A 20,744-nucleotide genomic window follows, 5' to 3' on the forward strand; every position below is an offset into this window, starting at 1 on the left:
GACGTGCTACCTTGTCCCGGACCTGCTATTTTGGACTCTCTCTCTGAATTAGACACCTGCTGTGTCTAATTCTGAATGATCGGCTATGAAAAGTCAACTGACATTTACTCCTGAGGTGCTAACCTGTTGCGCCCTCGACAACCACTGTGATTATTATTATCTGACCCTGCTGGTCATCTATGAATTTTTTAACAACTTGGCCATGTTCTGTTGTAATCTTCACCTGGCACAGCCAGAAGAGGACTGGCCACCCCTCAGTGCCTGGTTCCTCTCTAGGTTTCTTCCTAGGTTCCGGCCTTTCTAGGGAGTTTTTCCTAGCCACCGTGCTTCTACATCTGCATTGCTTGCGGTTTGGGGTTTTAGGCTGGGATTCTGTTCAGCAATTTGTGACATTGGCTAATGTAAAAAGGGCTTCGTAAATACATTTGATTGAACACAGACACTGGACAGAGGAAGTCTGCCTAGAAGACCAGCATCCCGGAGTCGCCTCTTCACTGTTGACGTTGAGACTGGTGTTTTGAGGGTACTATTTAATGAAGCTGCCAGTTGAGGACTTGTGAGGCGTCTGTTTCTCAAACTAGACACTAATATACTTGTCCTCTTGCTCAGTGGTGCACCGGGACCTCCCACTCCTCCAATTCCGGTTAGAGCCTGTGAAGGGAGTAGTACACAGCGTAGTACGAGATCTTTACTTTCTTGGCAATTTTCCAGATGGAATAGCCTTCATTTCTCAGAACAAGAATAGACTGACGAGTTTCATAAGAAAGGTCTTTGTTTCTGGCCATTTTGAGCCTGTAATCGAACCCACAAATGCTGATGCTCCAGATACTCAACTAGTCTAAAGAAGACCAGTTTTATTGCTTCTTTAATCAGAACAACAGTTTTCAGCTGTGCTGAAAATAAGCCGACCGTCATTGAAAATAAGAATTTGTTCTTAACTGACTTGACTAGTTAAACAAAGGTAAAATAAAATAACATACTTGCAAAAGGGTTTTCTAATGATCAATTAGCCTTTTAAAATGATAAACTTGGATTAGCTAACACAACGTACCATTGGAACACAGGAGTGATGGCTGCTGATAATGGCCTCTGTATACCTATGTAGATATTCCATAAAAAATCAGCCGTTTCAAGCTACAATAGTCAATTACAACATTAACATTAACATTAAGGTCTACACTGTATTTCTGATCAATTTGATATTTTAACAGACAAAAAATGTCTTTATGGGGACTCATGGGGACACTCATGGGGACACTACGTCATTGCGAAGTTTATGTCCTTAGTAAGGGTAGACATCCAAAATGTCAGCCCTTTGGGTCCTGCCATAGAGTTATATTACACGTACCCGTCCAAGAAGGCTCCAGGTCATTGGCCACAGATAAAATGACGTCAAATCACATTATACATAGAGTAGCTTTGATTAGACTGATCATGTCAACATCTTACTTTCAAAGTCTTAGCTAGCAGTCATCATCATAATTCAAGTCAACAATCTACTGGCAAATCCTTTTTAATCCTTGTCATATGAAGATAAATAATATAGAGAAATTATTGATAAAACTTATCGGTGCTCATCGGCCATTGGACATAAAGATTACACAACAAGTTGTAAATCGCAAATTCAACAATGAGTCGTTTGGAAGGAATCAGTTGCTAACAGCAAACAGTACAAAGCAACCAGTAGCCTGCTATTCAATGGAGTGGCTGTGTGTTTAAAAAATTTTTTTTAACATAAGTTTCTACCATATATCCAGAGAATGCCAGACTTTGATGACAAAGTTTGATGACAAACCGCTGTGCCACCTTCATGTTTAAGTGAGCACATGACAAGCCAAGGTGAGTCCAAAAATGTCTTGTGTGCTGCTGCATAAATTATGTAATATGCAAGGGAGATCTGTATACCGTAGCTAAGAAAGTAACACTAGCTGTATGTTGTGTAATAAGCTGTTAGTAGCCCATGTGCCTCACCCTAATAATTTTGTCTATTTTCACCTGTTAATTTCACCTAACATTACTGTTCTGACTCGGTGGTGCTGCACATGTAGCCTATAACCTGTTTTTGAGAAATGTCCTGATCTAATATTGTAAGAGGTTTCATTGTCTGCTTAAATGTCCCTTTTATTTTTCCTATGGTTCTGACTTGGTGTACAGGGGAAATACTGTAAGAGCAGCCCATGTTCAGCATTCCGTCACTGTACATTTCAAAAGTGCTGAACACATAGTTATATTGAATACGTCCGTCGTCGCTCGCTCATTAATGTCTTAATCAATAGCCAGGTGTAGCAGTGGTAAGGATTCACTCCATTGTGCTGGAAAGAAATGCTCTGCTGTTGGGACAGCTTTATGTAGGCCCTAGCAGTTTGTGGGCACCGCTTATCGCTGTTATAGTGCAATTAATGTATTGTTTAGTGTTGTGTCTTTGCTGGCATGCATCTTTGAGACTGCCCCACCAAGATGTACATGCTAAAATCGCTGCTGGTGCAATTAATGTATTGTTTAGTGTTGTGTTGTGTAGTGGCTTTGCTGACATGCATCTAAAAATATATATTTTTTTTTTGCGCAACCAAGATTTACATGCTAAAATCGCCACTGCTTAGCTTAGATAACCTATGCAGAAACATTTAAAGTTTTTTTTAGGGTTAATTAGGCTTAATGATTGTGAGATTGCAGGGGAAAGCTGTTTGTGTGTAGGCAGGCAGGCTGTAAGTGAGGCTGTGTGTGAAGTTGAGTGTTGAGTCTACGCGGTTGCAGGTTGCAGACAGACACACAGATGGCCACAGACAGACAGACAGACAGACAGACAATGATATTCCCTCCATGCCTTTCTATCTATTTGCAGACAATTCGAATGGCGCGGGCGAATTAAGAAGAACGCACCACCAGCTCCCCGTAATGACAAACGCGTCTGGACTTTCTTCACGGGGAGGTAAGGAGGTAATGGGAAACGCTTGACACAGACGGAACCGCATTGCATCATGGACACATGGTACCCAACTCGAGCCCTGCGGGAAAGAGACTAGCTCATTACAGCTTTATTTATAGAATACTAATTTATGCCAAAAATAACAGTCACAGTCAAACACATTCGACCGGATAGCTCTGTTGTGGCTCATAGGCTTCAGATGCAGCTGCTGTCTAAAGGCATGCGCATCGACGCGGATAAACGCAGAAGTTTGGTGTGCTGCGTGTGCAGCGTGGGTGCACACAGCTATTCGCGCCAACCAGTCAAAGCACCAGCAACAGGCCACCGGTTATCACGTTTACCCGCGGAGAAGAGTGAATGAGATAGGAGAGTGCCTCTGCTTATGGATTAAATGACAACTGATCAAGGGGGAAAACTCAAGCTTTGAAGTTGGAGTTTATGCGCAGAACGCGCGGAAATAGTCCTCATTTTGATTCACTCTGTTACACGAAAGATGGAGGGGCGCAGCTGACAGTTAGGGACCGTAGCCTCGAAGAGGAGAAGCACACCGGAGGATCCGAACTGCCAGAGGAGGGAAATGTGAGTAAGCTATGAATGAGCCCTTGGCAACCTGTTTCTACCTCGAGTCCATCATGCCTATTACTGACGCTGGTATCCTGTCTTTCCCCGTTGAAGACGAGAACAATGGGTCAAATAATTTTGTTTTCATCATGTATCAATCGAATATACATTTAACTTCAGTCATGTGTTCATGCTCAAGGGCAAATCATTTGGTTATTTCTATACGATATATATATATATATATATATATATATATATATATATATATATATATATATCGGCATCATATTGTATTTTCTGGATAAGCTGCTAAATGTTTCTATCCCAAAGATGAAATAATTGTCATTGTAGTGACATTGACCTATAGTATACGTCTCTCTTGGCATCTTTTATTTACACACAAAAACTTGTGAGGAGAAGATGTACAGGTGGTTATGCATCCTATTCTACTTTGCGCATCAAGTCGTTGTAAGGGCTCAAGGTCCTTAAAACGCACACGAGAACGGCTATTTTATTCGCTCCGGTGACTTCCCTTTATATATTTCCTGTAACATTTGATAGGAAATGAAAATGCTATTCGTCTTCTAAGACCTGTATGTCATATTTTGAAATTGAACCCACTCATTGACGCTCATTAACAGATGCAGTCGCTGAGAAAAATGTGAATGACGTCATTGAGAAAGTATGATCCAATCTGGAGATTTTATTTATGTTTCTTTAAATGTTTGACCCACTTGGAAATCTGAATGACATTTTGTAGTTCCCTTGTAGGAACTACAGAAAAAGACACACACACACACACACACACACACACACACACACACACACACACACACACACACACACACACACACACACACACACACACACACACACACACACACACACACACACACACACACACACACACACACACACAATGGGTTGCCAAAACAAACTCCACAGGTGTGTATTTATTCCAAATTGTACCTGTTGAGACTGAAGGTTGAACTGGGTCAGTGTGTTGGTGATTGAGGCTGCGGAACACCTAGTTCCACCTATTAGGGACAACATTACATCTATTTAACTACATAGCCACAGTAGTATCTGCAGGACACTCAAAGGAGAAACACACCTACAATAAATCAATTGGAGAGAGAAAATAAATACATGTAATAACTCAACTCCTTGGGCCAGTGTCTGAATGATAATGGCTTGGATCATGTGTGCAATGCATGCATATTTGTGTGTGTATCTGTGTGTGTGTCAGCGGAAAACGACTGCCCCCTCTCATGGAAGCCACTGAAGTTCAAGGCCGTCCGTGGTACTGCTGGCATTGTTAGCAGGATCCCCGATTAAAATTAATGGGAAAATTTGGTACATTTTCATGCAAATAAAAAAAAGTTTGAAAGACAATCATGTTACCAATAATTGCTTATAATTCACCCGATGTATGTCCTTCAACCGATAATTTTTTAAATTGCACACAGAAGAAATTATAAGCAAGGTGCGAATCACGATACAGCCAGCTGGCGCTCAGCTCTCATAAATGCAACAAAAGTCCACATTTTGGTGGGTCTCTAAATAATGCTAATTGAACCATTCGCCTATTTGTTTGAAATGTAGTGTTAAATATGTTTTGCGGTGTTAAATATGAAAATAAAGGCTTCCAAATAAAACAAACACCCCCACCTCTCCATCATGGTTTAAACCATTTATCTGTATGTGGCAGAGCTGTCTACTCAGTATTGCTGAATTTCGGTCTCAGCTGAGCTCCTTTAAGCATAGATGTTCCTTTCTTCCCAATTTCCACCATTTGTTTGCCATGCGTCCTTGATTAAAAAAAATGCCTTTATTGCAATGCATTCGATTTATCAGTTGATTTGTCATTGTTTGCTTTTGTCAGTCAGCTGTTTAGAGAGATCATTGCTTTGTTTTCCAGGTGTGTGTGAGTACTGGTGTTCGCCGTGCCATCTCTGGCCAGAAGTAGTAGACCGTTTATTTCACTTGATTATTTTCAATCAATATTTTTCTTTCCTGAATCAGCTGATGATGGTCAACAATATCACTAGACAACAGCTAGACACCAATGCGCATCCAATCCATCAAACAAGTAGGCTATACTTTAATGACAGTAGACCTATAAGGTGACTCTTTCGGTTAGAAGATTATAGTGAATTTGTATTTGATTTTGAGTAGTCTAATAATAGGGATTTTTCATAATTAACTGGGTGACACATTACCTTTAGCTATACAGAATAGTTCATCTCAACACCATACGTTTCCATCTCCTCCTCTCTCTCCTTTATTCCTTTCTTGAGCGTGCAGACGGGCTGTCAACAGTTTAGCGAAATATGTTTGGTTGCGAAAACCTGTTACTATCTATGTCCCCAAACAGATATCACTTGGTTTCCCAAATTAAGCACTGGGTAGTTGCAGGAACAGGGTTGGGGAGCCCATGGAATACAGTGCCTTGCGAAAGTATTCGGCCCCCTTGAACTTTGCGACCTTTTGCCACATTTCAGGCTTCAAACATAAAGATATAAAACTGTATTTTTTTGTGAAGAATCAACAACAAGTGGGACACAATCATGAAGTGGAACGACATTTATTGGATATTTCAAACTTTTTTAACAAATCAAAAACGGAAAAATTGGGAGTGCAAAATTATTCCATAGATGTCTCCATAGATGGGGTGGTTGTTTAGCAACTGTAGTGCAAAACACACAGGGTTGGCTTAGATTGTCATGTAAAACTATATTTCGCCTCTAAAGTTTATTGAAAACAAATACATTTACATAATGAGCACTTGTTGACTCTCAAATACATTGTTACAGTTGTTGGTTAGCTAGCTAGTGTGACAACAGTCAAAACAAGACATGATATCAAGAACAAGATGAAACTAGCTGAAACGAGCCACCTAAGATTCCCCACATAGCAGCATCTTGTCGTAGTTACTAGCTCTCTAGCCATTCAGAATCATAACAAAACAGACTTCTGCCCCATTCAAGCGTGCACATAGTTTTTTCGTGACTTTGTCAGCTAACCTTTCTATGATACGCCAGTTTAACCGAAGGTCATTTGGCTTCAATGTGCTATGGAATCTTCACATAAGAATGAATGGTGTCACATGATTGATGGCTACGTCCATTCATATATAGACTTATTCGTATGCGTGCAGGCCGGTGATTCTGTTGGCCTGGGGTTCTTTTGTTCCATTACCATGAGCCAGAGCCATGTATTCAGAGAGTTGGGCCAACTTTTAATATTGTTCTAATTCTACACATTCAGTTACATAGTTAAGTGATAATGCCCGAGAAGCCATGGTTTGGAGGATATATTGGCATGGCTCGAGACGACAATGGTTATTTAAAAAAAATGTATTATTATTCAAGATATACAAAATGTACATCAATGTAATTACAAAGATTTTACCATATCCCATGACTAAAGGTCACATGGTGAGACATGACATGTATCACAATCATCATTTACATTTATTTCAGACAATCTGGATTTGGAAAAATGCACTCTATTTAAAACCTTAAATTGTATGAGACCAAGATGAGCACAAGATGTAGTCGAACATACTCTATCAATCACCTCATTCCACCACTCCTGTGTCAATTCAACACCCATTTACCATTCCCAAGCAGATTTAGTTTTGTTGGTGGAGTGTTTGTCTAATGACATAATACACAGACAGAGCTGAGAAATTACTGCTTTCTGTCAAGGTCAGAGTCAATAAACCATCCCAGGGTTGGCAAGGGGGTGGAGCAGGGAAGCCAGCAAATTAAAAGGAGACACAATGCCTAATTTGAAGGTAACAGAAAAAGTGAGATGGAGGCAAAGAGTATTTAGATGCTAGGTTGGGAAAACTAGAAAAAAAAACAAGGCAAAGGGTGGCTACTTTGAAGAATCTCAAATATAAAATATATTTTGTTTAACACTTTTTTGGTTACTACATGATTCCATATATGTTATTTCATAGTTTTGAGGTCTTCTATTTTATTATACAATGTAGAAAATAGTAAAAATAAACCCTTGAATGAGTAGGTGTGTCCAAACTTTTGACTAGTAAAGTCTTGGAAGGACTTAAAACTTCTAATGGCTTAGATCCCGCTAACGGGATCGATATGACAACAGCCAGTGAAAGTGCAGGGCGCCAAATTCAAACAACATAAATCTCATAATTACAGTTCCTCAAACATACAAGTATTTTACACCATTTTAAAGATAAACTTGTTGTTAATCCCACCACATTGTCCGATTTCAAAAAGGCTTTACAAAGAAAGCACACCAAACGATTATGTTAGGTCAGTACCTAGTCACAGAAAAACACAGCCATTTTTCCAGCCAAAGAGAGGAGTCACAAAAAGCAGAAATAGAGATAAAATTAATCACTAACCTTTGATGATCTTCATCAGATGACACTCATAGGACTTCATGTATGTTTTGTTCGATAAAGTTCATATTTATATCCAAAAATCGCAGTTTACATTGGCGCATTACGATTCTGTAATGTTTTGCTTCCAAAACATCTGGTGATTTTGCAGAGAGCCACATCAATTTACAGAAATACTCATCATAAATGTTGATGAAAATAAAAGTGTTATGCATGGAACTTTAGATAAACTTCTCCTTAATGCAACCGCTGTGTCAGATTTTGAAAAAGCTTTACCAAAAAAGCTCACCATGCAATAATCTGAGTACGGCGCTCAGACACAAAAACAAGCGATACAGATATCCGCCATGTTGTGGAGTCAACAGAAGTCAGAAATAGCCATATAAATATTCACTTACTTTTGATGATCTTCATCAGAATGCACTCCCAGGAATCCTAGTTCCACAATAAATGTTTGTTTTGTTCAATAAAGTCCATAATTTATGTCCAAATACCTCCTTTTTGTTCGCGCATTTAGTTCACAAATCCAAATTCACGATGCGCAGGCCAGACGAAAAGTCAAAATATTCCATTACAGTTCGTAGAAACATGGCAAACGATGTATAGAATCAATCTTTCGGATGTTTGTAACATAAATCTTCAATAATGTTTCAACCGGAGAACTCCTTTGTCTTTAGAAATGCAATGGAACGCAGCTACCTCTTACGGGAGCGCGCCTGAATGAGCTCATGGCACTCTGGCAGGCCTCTTACTCAATCAGCTCTCATTCTCTCCTCCTTCATAGTAGAAGCCTCAAACAAGGTTCTAAAGACTGTTGACATCTAGTGGAAACCTTAGGAAATGCAATCTGACCAAATTTACACTGTATCTTGGATAGGCAAAGAGTTGAAAAAGTACAGATTTCCCACTTCCTGGTCACAGACATCATTCAAACAGTTTTAGAAACTTCAGAGTGTTTTCTATCCAAATCCACTAATAATATGCATATCTTAGCTTCTGGGCCTGAGTAGCAGGCAGTTTACTCTGGGCACCTTATTCATCCAAGCTACTCAATACTGCCCCCAAGCCATATTAACAAACTATAGTTTTGGCAAGTCGGTTAGGACATCTACTTTGTGCATGACACAAGTAAATTCACCAATAATTATTTACAGACAGATTATTTCACTGTATCACAATTCCAGTGGGTCAGAAATGTACATACACTAAGTTGACTGTGCCTTTAAACGACTTGGAATATTCCAGAAAATTATGTCATGACTTTAGAAGCTTCTGTTAGGCTGATTTGAGTCAATTGGAGGTGTACCTATGGATGTATTTCAAGGCCTACCTTCAAATTCAGTGCCTCTTTGCTTGACATCATGGGAAAATCTAAAGAAATCAGCCAAGACATCAGAAAGAAAATGTTAGACCTCCACAAGTCTGGTTCATCCTTGGGAGCAATTTCCAAATGCCTGAAGGTACCATGCTCATCTGTAAAAACAGTAGTATGCAAATATAAACACCATGGGACCACGCAGCCATCATACCGCTCAGGAAGGAGACGTGTTCTGTCTCCTAGAGATGAATGTACTTTGGTGTGAAAAGTGCAAATCAATCCCAGAACAACAGCAAAGGACCTTGTGAAGATGCTGGAGGAAACAGGTACAAACGTATCTATATTGACATAACCTGAAAGGCCGCTAAGCAAGGAAGAAGCCACTGCTCCAAAACCGCCATTAAAAGCCAGACTACAGTTTGCAACTGCACATGGGGACAAATATCGTACTTTTTGGAGAAATGTCCTCTGGTCTGATGAAACAAAAATAGAACTGTTTGTCCATGATGACCACCGTTATGTTTGGAGGAAAAGGGGGGATGCTTGCAAGCCAAAGAACACCATCCAAACCGTGAAGCACGGGGGTGGCAGCATCAAGTGGTGGGGTTGCTTTGCTGCAGGAGGGACTGTTGCACTTCACAAACTAGATGGCATCATGAGGATGGAAAATTATGTGGATATATTGAAGCAACATCTCAAGATCTCAGTCAGGAAGTTAAAGCTTGGTCACAAATGGGTCTTCCAAATGGACAATGACCCCATGTATACTTCCAAAGTTGTTTCAGAATGGCTTAAGGACAACAAAGTCAAGGTATTGGAGTGGCCATCACAAAGCCCTGACCTCAATCCTATAGAACATTTGTTGGCAGAACTGAAAAAGCGCGTGCGAGCAAGGAGGCCTACAAACCTGACTCAGTTTCACCAGCTCTGTCAGGAGGAATGGGCCAACATTCACCCAACTTATTGTGGAAGGCTACCCGAAACGTTTGACCCAAGTTAAACAATTTAAAGGCAATGCTAATTGAGTGTATGTAAACTTCGGACCCACTGGGAATGTGATGAAAGAAATAAAAGCTTAAATAAATAATTATCTCTACTATTATTCTGACATTTCACATTCTTAAAATTAAGTGGTGATCCTAACTGACCTAAGACGGGGAATTTTTACGATGATTAATTGTCAGGAATTGTAAAAAAAAACTGAGTTTAAATGTATTTGGCTAAGGTGTATGTAAACTTGTCCCCAAGTCCACATTATTTTAAAGAACAGTAAATAAGTACTCCCATTTAATTCTGTCGAATCCCTTCACTGCGTCTAGGGAGATTACCACCTCAGGGGAGTTAGAGAAATGTTTATAATAAATCATGTTAAAAGGCATTCGAATATTAAAAAACGAATACGTATCTGTTCTTTATAAAGCTGGTTTGTTCCTCTGATATGAGTCCTGGTAAGACTACTTCCAGTGGCCTCACTATCACCTCCTCCAGCACCTTTACATCCACATTAAGGAGGCTTAGGGGCCTAAATGAAGAACAGGAAGTGGGGTCTTTCCCCTCCTTAAGGAGAAGCGCTATTGAAGCCTGTGTTAGGGTAGGTGGCACCGAGCCACGTTTAAGTGACTCATTATACATAGATACATGTAAAGGGACTAACTTGGTATGGAATTTCTTAAAGAACTCAGTTGGAAACCCATCAGGCCCTGGAGTCTTGCTGTTTTGCATTGACTTGATAGACTGAATAACTTCTTCAAGGCTGATAAGGGAATCAAGGTCATCTGCAGTTTCAGCCTCAACTGTGGGAGTTTCCAGTTCACCCAAAAATGTAGTCATATTGGCAGTATCTGATGGAAATTCAGACATATACAGGGAGGAATATAAATATTTGAAGGTATCATTGATCCTCGTAGAGTCAGAAATCAAGCTATGAAAGGAATCTTTCATTTGGGGAATCAGACCGGTAGCAGCACTGCATTTTAATTGGTGTGCGAGCAGACGACTTTCCCTGTAGCCATGTTCTTAGTAGGTACCACGTGAATGAAATTGTAACTATTCTGCATCTGTAGTGGACAAAATATGTCATTCAGATTGGTCTAAATCAAGGATGGCTTTAGAGAGTTCTTCTAGTTTAGCTTTCCAAGTTTTGTTTAAATGAGAAGAATAATAAATAATGTATCTTCTAAGATAGGCCTTAAGTGATTCCCATAAGAGAGAATGAGCTTGTCTGATTTGAACAAATAAAATGATTAATAGAAGTGGAGATAACTTTACAGAAGTCTGCATCAGACAGGAGAAGAGAATTAAATCTCCAACAGAGAGGAGTACGAGTTTGTCCTGATAGGACTATGTCGAGGGCTAAAGGTCCATGGTCAGAAATTACAATGGGTAAATATTCAGAAGGTGACGTTTGGAAGTAACTTGTGATCAATAAAATAATAGTCAATACAAGAAAAAGAATGGTGTACATGTGAAAAGAAAGAATACTCTCTTGCATGGGGATTCTGAAATCTCCAAGGACCTGTACACCCGTTCTGAACCATAAAATCTAAGAAGGACTTTGGCATAGAGGAAGGAGACATAGTTCTGGGGTTGGAGCGGTCTAACGCCGGGTTAATAACACAATTCAGATCCCTGCCAAATATCAAAAGATGGGTGTTCAGAGAAGGGATTTTCCCCAGCAACCCATTGGAAAATTCAACATCATAATTGGGAGCATATACATTGACCAATACTACAGGTGTGTGCCAAATGGTGCCAGTTATGATTAAATATCTCCCATTACTGTCTGAAATAACATTAGTAGTAGAGAAATTTAGTATTTTAATAATCAAAATTGCAACCCCTCTGGCTTTGGAGTTAAAGTCTGACTGGAAAACCTGACTGAACCTGGTGTTTGGTAGCCTTGAGTGATCTTTAATGCGTAAATGTAAAAATCAGCTTTTATCATTTTCAAATGGGAGAAGACCCTAGACCTCTTGACAAGTTTATTCATTATCTTAGTATTCCAAGATAAAAACTTTATAGGATTAGGCTGACCTATTCCAATATTACTATTATTAGCATTGTTAGCCATCTAAAATATTGAAAGGAAAAAGGTGTGAAAACAGACCAAGCATTTACAAAGATAACAGAGAACTGATGAATTAAAAACATTTAATAATAAAAAGGACCAAAAAAGGTCACTCCCCCTCCCCTCCCCTCCCCTCCCCTCCCCTCCCCTCCCCTCCCCTCCCCTCCCCTCCCCTCCCCTCCCCTCCCCTCCCCTCCCCTCCCCTCCCCTCCCCTCCCACCCCACCCCACCCAAACACACCCCACCCAAACCCAAAGTCTCCTTTCCCAGCGAATGGAGACAGCAGGTTGACTTTTGCCAAGCTTCGGTGCATATAAACAGAAAATATTCCTATACTGATGCGGAGAGGCTCCATAGCACGAGTAATGAAAAACAATTGAAAAGGCCTTCACATAACAGTAAAGTAGGTCAACAGATAAACAAACAGTAAAACGGAACTGTCCTGATTTGGGCAGTCTTCAATAAGTGCAACACGTGGAATGTGTCTTAAGGATGGACAAATAAGTGTCCCGCAGTATGTCACCCGATTACAAAATAGAAAAGGGGCTGAGTATCTGTACATGTACACATGATCAATGGGGCATAATAAAGGGGTGACAAGGCCTTCAGTAAGTATCTAGATGAAAAAACGATAAAAGGAAAGCTCTGCAAAAGCCTGGAATTGTAGCCATGCATTACTACGCTAGCCATCTAGCCAAATAAAAAAGACCTCTCAAACATGTAGCTTAAATAACAGTATTAGTAATTTTTATCAGAGTTCAGTAGTGTTTATGCAGAGTAGAAAAGGAATGCCAAGAGTTGGAAAAAGGCCCTGCCATAAAAATCTAAACATACCTTCGACTTGGAGGGTAGGCTAGGCTATGCATGCTACCTGGCAAAATAGTTATCAGGTATGAAGGTAATACCTAGATGCAGACCACGTCGAATAAACAATAGTTTAATATTCCAACAGTGGCAGGCAATACAGGTCAAGGCAGGCAGGGGTCAGTAAACCAGAGGTGGGGCAACGATACCGGGCGGCAGACAGGCTTAGGGTCAGGCAGAGGTTGGTAATCCAGATGGGGGCAAAGGTACAGGTTGGTAGGCAGGCTCAGGGGCAGGCAGAGTGGTCAGGCAGGCGGGCTTGGAGTCAGGACAGGCAAGGGTCAAAACCAGGAGGGCGAGAAAAGAGACTTGAAAAAGCAGGCGCTGAGACACGAAATGCTGTTTGACTTGAACAAACAAGACGGACTGGCAACAGACAATCAGAGATCACAGGTATAAGTACACAGGGGATAATGGGGAAGATGGGTGACACCTGGAGGGGGGTGGAGACAATCACAAAGACAGGGTGAAACAGATCAGAGTAGGTCAAATATCCAAGATACGGCTCAGAAGTGACTGTCGAACCAACCTTGGGAGTCCTCGTGGGAGTTTAACTGTAGCTTCCCCTGGCATGTTCAACGTGGAGACGAGCAGAGAAGCAGAGTTAGAATTTAACTTTCTTCTCATGAAGCTTGCGTTTCATATCAAGGAATTTAGCTCTCTTCTTGGAGGCACTTCAGCTGAGGTCAGGAAAGATGAACTGCAAAAGCCTGCAGTCTGCAGAAGTGTAGCTGGTCTCTGCCCTGCCTCAGTAGTAGTGAAAACGGACGATAAACACAGGCTTAGAGTTGTCGTCTCCGCCCGCTGTGGAAGGGACAATGCGGTGGGCTCTGTCCAGCTTTGGGAGTGATGGAACGATGGCCGGACCCAGCACCTACACAAAGAAGTCTGACATGAACTTAACTGAGTCCCCTCCTTCAAGTTTCTCTGGTATGCCAACAACCCGAAGATTTCAACGGCGAGAACGGGGTTCCAGGTCACCGGTCTTGTCAATCAGCTTTTGGTTTTCGGAGCTCAGACAGGCAACCGTTTTCTCAAGGGCTACTATGCGATCACTGCAGTCACACAGGTCATGGTCAAAGCCATCAAGTCGGCAGCCTTGTTCATCTGCAGCAGCTTGGACACCATTCAGGACGACGAAGAAGGGGGCCAGAGCAGCATCGATGGCAGTTTTGAGCTGAGTGGCAATGGTAGCTGTAATTTCCGAGATCAGAACCGTATGGAGGTTCTGAAGATCTGTGGGGAGTGTGACCGCGTGAGACTGCGTAACGGTTGGACTGGAGTCGGTGCCATTACCATTCACATTTGCCATAGCGGTTGAAACGTTATTTACAGGTCTTCTGCTCCTAAGATCATGTGACATTTGAATCAAAAAGGTAACTTACGAACTCATCAATCAAATCTAATAAACTCAGCAAAAAAATAAACGTCCTCTCACTGTCAACTGCGTTTTATTTTCAGCAAACTTAACATGTGTAAATATTTGTATGAACATAACAAGATTCAACAACTGAGACATAAACTGAACAAGTTCCACAGATTAACATAAATGGAATAATGTGTACCTGAACAAAGGGGGGGACAAAATCAAAAGTAACAGTAAGTATCTGGTTTGGCCACTAGCTGTATTGAGTACTGCAGTGCATCTCCTCCTCATGGACTGCACCAGATTTGCCAGTTCTTGCTGTGAGGTGTTACCCCACTCTTCCACCAAGGCACCTGCAAGTTCCTTGAAATTTCTGGGATGAATGGCCGTTAGCCCTCACCCACCGATTGAATAGGTCCCAGACGTGCTCAATGGGATTGAGATCTGGGCTCTTCGCTGGCCATGGCAGAACACTGACATTCCTGTCTTGCAGGAAATCACGCACAGAATGAGCAGTATGGCTGGTGGCATTGTCATGCCAGGATGAGCCTGCAGGAAGGGTACCACATGAGGGAGGAGGATGTCTTCCCTGTAACGCACAGCGTTGAGATTTCCTGCAATGACAACAAGCTCAGTCCGATGATTCTGTGGCACACCGCCACAGACCATAACGGACCCTCCACCTCCAAATCGATCCCGCACCAGAGTACAGGCCTCGGTGTAACGCTCATTCCTTTGACGATAAACACTAATCCGACCATCACCCCTAGTGAGACAAAACCGCGACTCGTCAGTGAAAAGCACTTTTTGCCAGTCCTGTCTGGTCCAGCGACGGTGGGTTTGTGCCCATATGCAACGTTGTTGCCGGTGATGTCTGGTGAGGACCTGCCTTACAACAGGCCTACAAGACCTCAGTCCAGCCTCTCTCAGTCTATTGCGGACAGTCTGAGCACTGATGGAGGGTTTGTGCATTCCTGGTGTAACTCAGGCAGTTGTTGTTGCCATCCTGTACCTGACCCGCAGGTGTGATGCTCAGATGTACCGATCCTGTGCAGGTGTTGTTACACATGGTCTGCCACTGCTAGGATGATCAGCTGTCCGCCATGTCTCCCTGTAGCTCTGTCTTAGGCTTCTCACTTACGGACATTGCAATTTCTTGCCCTGGCCACGTCTGCAGTCCTCAAGCCTCCTTGCAGCATGCCTAAGGCACGTTCACGCAGATGAGCAGGGACCCTGGGCATGTTTCTTTTGGTGTTTTTCAGAGTTAGCAGGAAGGTCTCTTTAGTGTCCTAAGTTTTCATAACTGCGACCTTAATTGCCTACCGTCTGTAAGCTGTTCGTGTCTTAACGACCGTTTCACAGGTGCATGTTCATTAATTGTTTATGGTTCATTGAACAAGCATGGGAAACAGTGTTTAAACCGTTTACAATGAAGATATGTGAAGTTATTTGGAATTTTACGAATTATCTTTGAAAAACAGGGTCCTGAAAAAGGGACATTTGTTTTTTTTTGCTGAGTTTATGTAAGAAAGTGGAATGTGAAGTAAAAATGTGGCATAATTAACTAATATGTAGGATCCTTGTCCACAAGCTTCTTCTCCATTCACGTGCTCAACCTGAATCCTAAAACGTTATTTTGATTAGTGAATTTCACAGTTATAGTCAGTGGTAGTTGTGAAATACACACAATCTTGAATGCGGTTGTAACCAATCAACATCCAGGATTAGACCCACCCATGGTATAACATTTTTTTAAATATTCCCCATGTATTGTTAATAAGGCACTGCCACTTCTGCCATTAAATGTTTTAGTGCCATGTAAATACATCATAATGCAGAAATCTCAATGGCCCAACTCTCTAAAGTCGTTTTCATTTGCACTTTGAAGTCAACCCAGGATAGGGCTGTTCTCGGTGGGCTAGCTCACATTGCGTTTCCACTTCCTCCAGAAATGTGCAATGATGTCATGTTGCTAGGTAGCCAATGTGACTGCAACAGGATTTGCTAATGTTAGCTAGCAAGATGTTGAAGAATGTATTTCACACTCACCATGCTGTAACTAAAATGATCCTATACTCCTGCCAGACTCAGAGCCATATATTTAGCTTGCTGACGTTAGCTAGCTAGCTAAACAGTTAGCATCATGGCTAGCAGGCTAGCTACTTAGCTTAATTCCTACCTTTCTTGCCATGCCATTGGCTATTAGCTAGCTAACCAATGAAACCAGGCGACAGGTTTTATATGATGTAGATAGCTAGCTATGTAGCTTTCAATACGACCTGACCAGATAAAATTCCTGCTAGCTCACATTAGCTAGCTAGCTTGTTTCAACTCTGATTTGATAGCTAATGTTAGGTAGCTAACGTTCGAGGGCTGACTGTTCTCATAAAAGTTTATTTGTTAGTGGAAAAATGTATGAAGGATCCCGCTATGGTGTTAATTCGGGTCATGTCTGACAACTGCAGTACTGCTTGTCCATATGCTAGCTAACAGCAACAAGCCCAGATGAGCTAGCTAACATTGTGTCAGCATCAAGCAGTGATCAGCTTGGTGGTTGCATAGTAAGGGAGTCACCAGCCCAAATTCTAATCGAGCTGGCACCAGTTGTGAAACTGGGCAGTGCTGGCCCGAGTTTCCCTCAACCCAGCTTGAATTTGAAAATTCCATTCAAGCTAGCTCGAATTTGGCCCTAATTTGGCCCTAATTTTAAGTGCCACTGGAAAGGGGCTTAAAAGAGATTGCTCTGCCTTGAGCCATTTCCATTACCGTGCCAACAGCCTATCAACAGCCTCAATACTGCAGTGAAATTATTCTGTCTCAGCCAATCAGAGGCTGTTTCTCTCAGGGGAAATCAGTCTTTCATCTCATAAAATATCAAAGCCACTGATACCCAAAGGCCTGGAGCTAAATGGCAAATACTCAATGCACAACAAACAGAATATAGCTATATTTAGTATGCTAGTTCAAAACCACAACATGTAATATTAATAAGTAACAAATGCAGTGACCGATTGCCCAGTTTTGTAGGGTGCAGAGTGAAAGGTCAATGTTGAGTATATTCAAAAGTTGACAAATTCAGTTTTGAATATGGGGTATGACTTCAACAGATTGATTTTTTCCGTATTCTGTCTTGTTCTAAGGGCAGTTCGAACTAATGTGATTGGTTGAAGCTCAACAGCCAGTGGGCAGAGCTTGCGCTAGGTGGAAGGTTAATGATGGATGGGGTGCAGGGCAGAAAACGCAGGATACTATACATGCTATACAAGGTTGTTGGTTCATATTCCACCCCAACTTTAGCCCTAAACTAAATAATTTGGAAGTACTTGCTTAAACTTAACCAATCAAATGTCAAGGAAAACTCCACTGAGCATTCATGAATGTCTTGAAACTTGGTTCAACCCATTCAAATCTCCCATTGCACTCATCTCTTGCTCTCGACAGAAAAGCAAAGCCTTTTACTCCCTCTTTATCTTTAGCACTAAATTATCCATTCATCATCAGAATGTCCTCATGTCAAAAAGTGCCTTTTGATGGTTCGTCTTGATGTCTCTTTTTCCTCTGATTGACTCACTGACTGTGCGATGACAGATGACGATGTGTACAAAGCAGTAGTGTAAATGAACGCTTTAGTGGGTGATTCAAAACATTGCATGAACTCAATGTGCTAGTACTTTATGGCCCTGCATAGCTACCAGCCTAGCAACGAGTCTATAATCCATTTGAATTACAGTGCCTTTACTTTATTAGGTGAAACAGAACTGAGGGCTCTTATTCCAGCCCTGGTCCCCCAAGCACTTATCTATCCCTATTCCCCATGAATCCATTGTGGAGAGACTGGTTCTAAATGCTGTTATTGGGATTGTACTGCAGTTCACTTTTCCCTGAGCACTCAGTGTGTTAAAAGCATAGCTGTGTCATTTGTATGGCTACTGTGCTGTACATCTGAGAGATACTTTTGGCATACAGCCAGGCCATGGTTAGTCAGTCTTCCTAGACCCAGACGTTGCTTATCTGAACTGAGATCCAATTTATACCACACATGCAGACAACAGCAGCTAAAGTCTGGCTTTATGTATCAAGGAAGCCATGGACTATGCATGTCAATTGGATGTGGCTATACAGACAGTATCTCCTGTGTGTATTATAGGCTGAGAATGAGTAATGGCGAGTGTATGTGTGGAACCCCCTCTCAGCAAGGACAATTGTCCAGAAGAGAGAACATGTTCCATTCTTTTTGCCATCCTCCAGAGAGATAAGTGGATGTTTTCACTACCCCATACCAAAGAGTCTTGAGAGCAGTACTGCTGTAACATTCCATTTGATAATCTATTTAAGTTCAGGTGAAAGGGCCATGGGAACAATAACATGTACAGTATATCACAAAAGTGAGTACACCCCTCACATGTTTGTAAATATTTGAGTATATCTTTTCATGTGACAACACTGAAGAAATGACACTTTGCTACAATGTAAAGTAGTGTGTACAGCTTGTATAACAGTGTAAATTTGCTGTCCCCTCAAAATAACTCAACACACAGTCATTCATGTCTAAACCGCTGGCAACAAAAGTGAGTACACCCCATAAGTGAAAATGTCCAAATTGGACCCAAAGTGTCAATATTTTGTGTGGCCACCATCATTTTCCAGCACTGCCTTAACCCTTCACCAGAGCTTCACAGGTTGCCACTGGAGTCCTCTTCCACTCCTCCATTACGACATCACGGTGCTGGTGGATGTTAGAGACCTTGCACTCCTTCACCTTCCGTTTGAGGATGCCCCACAGATGCTCAATAGGGTTTAGGTCTGGAGACATGCTTGGCCAGTCCATCACATTTACCCTCCGCTTCTTTAGCAAAGCAGTGGTCGTCTTGGAGGTGTGTTTGGGGTCGTTATCATGTTGGAATACTGCCCTGCGGTCCAGTCTCCGAAGGGAGGGGATCATGCTCTGCTTCAGTATGTCACAGTACATGTTGGCATTCATGGTTCCCTCAATGAACTGTAGCTCCCCAGTGCCGGCAGCACTCATGCAGCCCAGACCATGACACTCCCACCACCATGCTTGACTGTAGGCAAGACACACTTGTCTTTGTACTCCTCACCTGGTTGCCGCCACACACGCTTGACACCATCTGAACCAAATAAGTTTATCTTGGTCTCATCAGACCACAGGACATGGTTGCAGTAATCCATGTCTTTAGTCTGCTTGTCTTCAGCAAACAGTTTGCGGGTTTTCTTGTGCATCATCTTTAGAAGAGGCTTCCTTCTGGGACGACAGCCATGCAGACCAATTTGATGCAGTGTACGGCGTATGATCTGAGCACTGACAGGCTGACCCCCCACCCCTTCAACCTCTGCAGCAATGCTGGCAGCACTCATACGTCTTTTTCCCAAAGACAACCTCTGGATATGACGCTGAGCACATACACTCAACTTCTTTGGTCGACCATGCGGGGGCCTGTTCTGAGTGGAACCTGTCCAGTTAAACCGCTGTATGGTCTTGGCCACCGTGCTGCAGCTCAGTCTTCTTATAGCCCAGGCCATCTTTATGTAGAGCAACAATTCTTTTTTTCAGCTCCTCAGAGAGTTCTTTGCCATGAGGTGCCATGTTGAACTTCCAGTGACCAGTCAGTATGAGGGAGTGTGAGAGCGATGACACCAAATTTAACACACCTGCTCCCCATTCACACCTGAGACCTTGTAACACTAACGAGTCACATGACACCAGGGAGGTAAAATTGCTAATTGGGCCCAATTTAGACATTTTCACGTAGGGGTGTACTCACTTTTGTTGCCAGCGGTTTAGACATTAATGGCTGTGTATTGAGTTATTTTGAGGGGACAGCAAATTTACACTGTTATACAAGCTGTACACTCACTACTTTACATTGTAGCAAAGTGTCATTTCTTCAGTGTTGTCACATGAAAATATATACTCAAATATTTACAAAAATGTAAGGGGTGTACTCACTATTGTGATTTACTGTGTTTTCAGCTCCATACACAAGTAGCCTGTTGTCTTGCATCTTCATTCATTAGGGTCTGTGAGCCGAGCGCGGTGCTGTTCAGCGGCAGTGATGCTGAAATCAGCGATCAACTGTCTTCTGTTTACTTTGCGCTGATTGTGGTGTTCTCCATGGTGCTGAATGCTAGTGCGCCAGTATTAGGGTACAACAATGGATTACCGCAGGACAGTTTAGATGTATTCATTTATTTTCTGCTTTTCACAGAAACTGTACTTTGGGCTACTGTACTATTCTT

The 20,744-nt window shown here is 41.9% G+C and overlaps 1 protein-coding gene across 1 annotated transcript in view; it reads left to right on the forward strand.

Moving 5' to 3' along the window:
• The first annotated feature begins 2,768 nt into the window (after positions 1–2,768).
• The window catches only part of LOC109871808 (chloride channel protein 2-like), a 112,101-nt gene continuing 94,125 nt past the window's right edge, over positions 2,769–20,744 (forward strand). Inside the window, exon 1 of the mRNA XM_031807330.1 lies at positions 2,769–3,505. Within this exon, the coding sequence (XP_031663190.1) occupies positions 3,365–3,505 (141 nt within the window). The 5' untranslated portion in view covers positions 2,769–3,364. The remainder of the gene's footprint in view (positions 3,506–20,744) is intronic.

Source organism: Oncorhynchus kisutch, linkage group LG27 (genome assembly GCF_002021735.2).
Source record: "Oncorhynchus kisutch isolate 150728-3 linkage group LG27, Okis_V2, whole genome shotgun sequence".
In the NCBI taxonomy this organism is placed as follows: domain Eukaryota; kingdom Metazoa; phylum Chordata; class Actinopteri; order Salmoniformes; family Salmonidae; genus Oncorhynchus; species Oncorhynchus kisutch.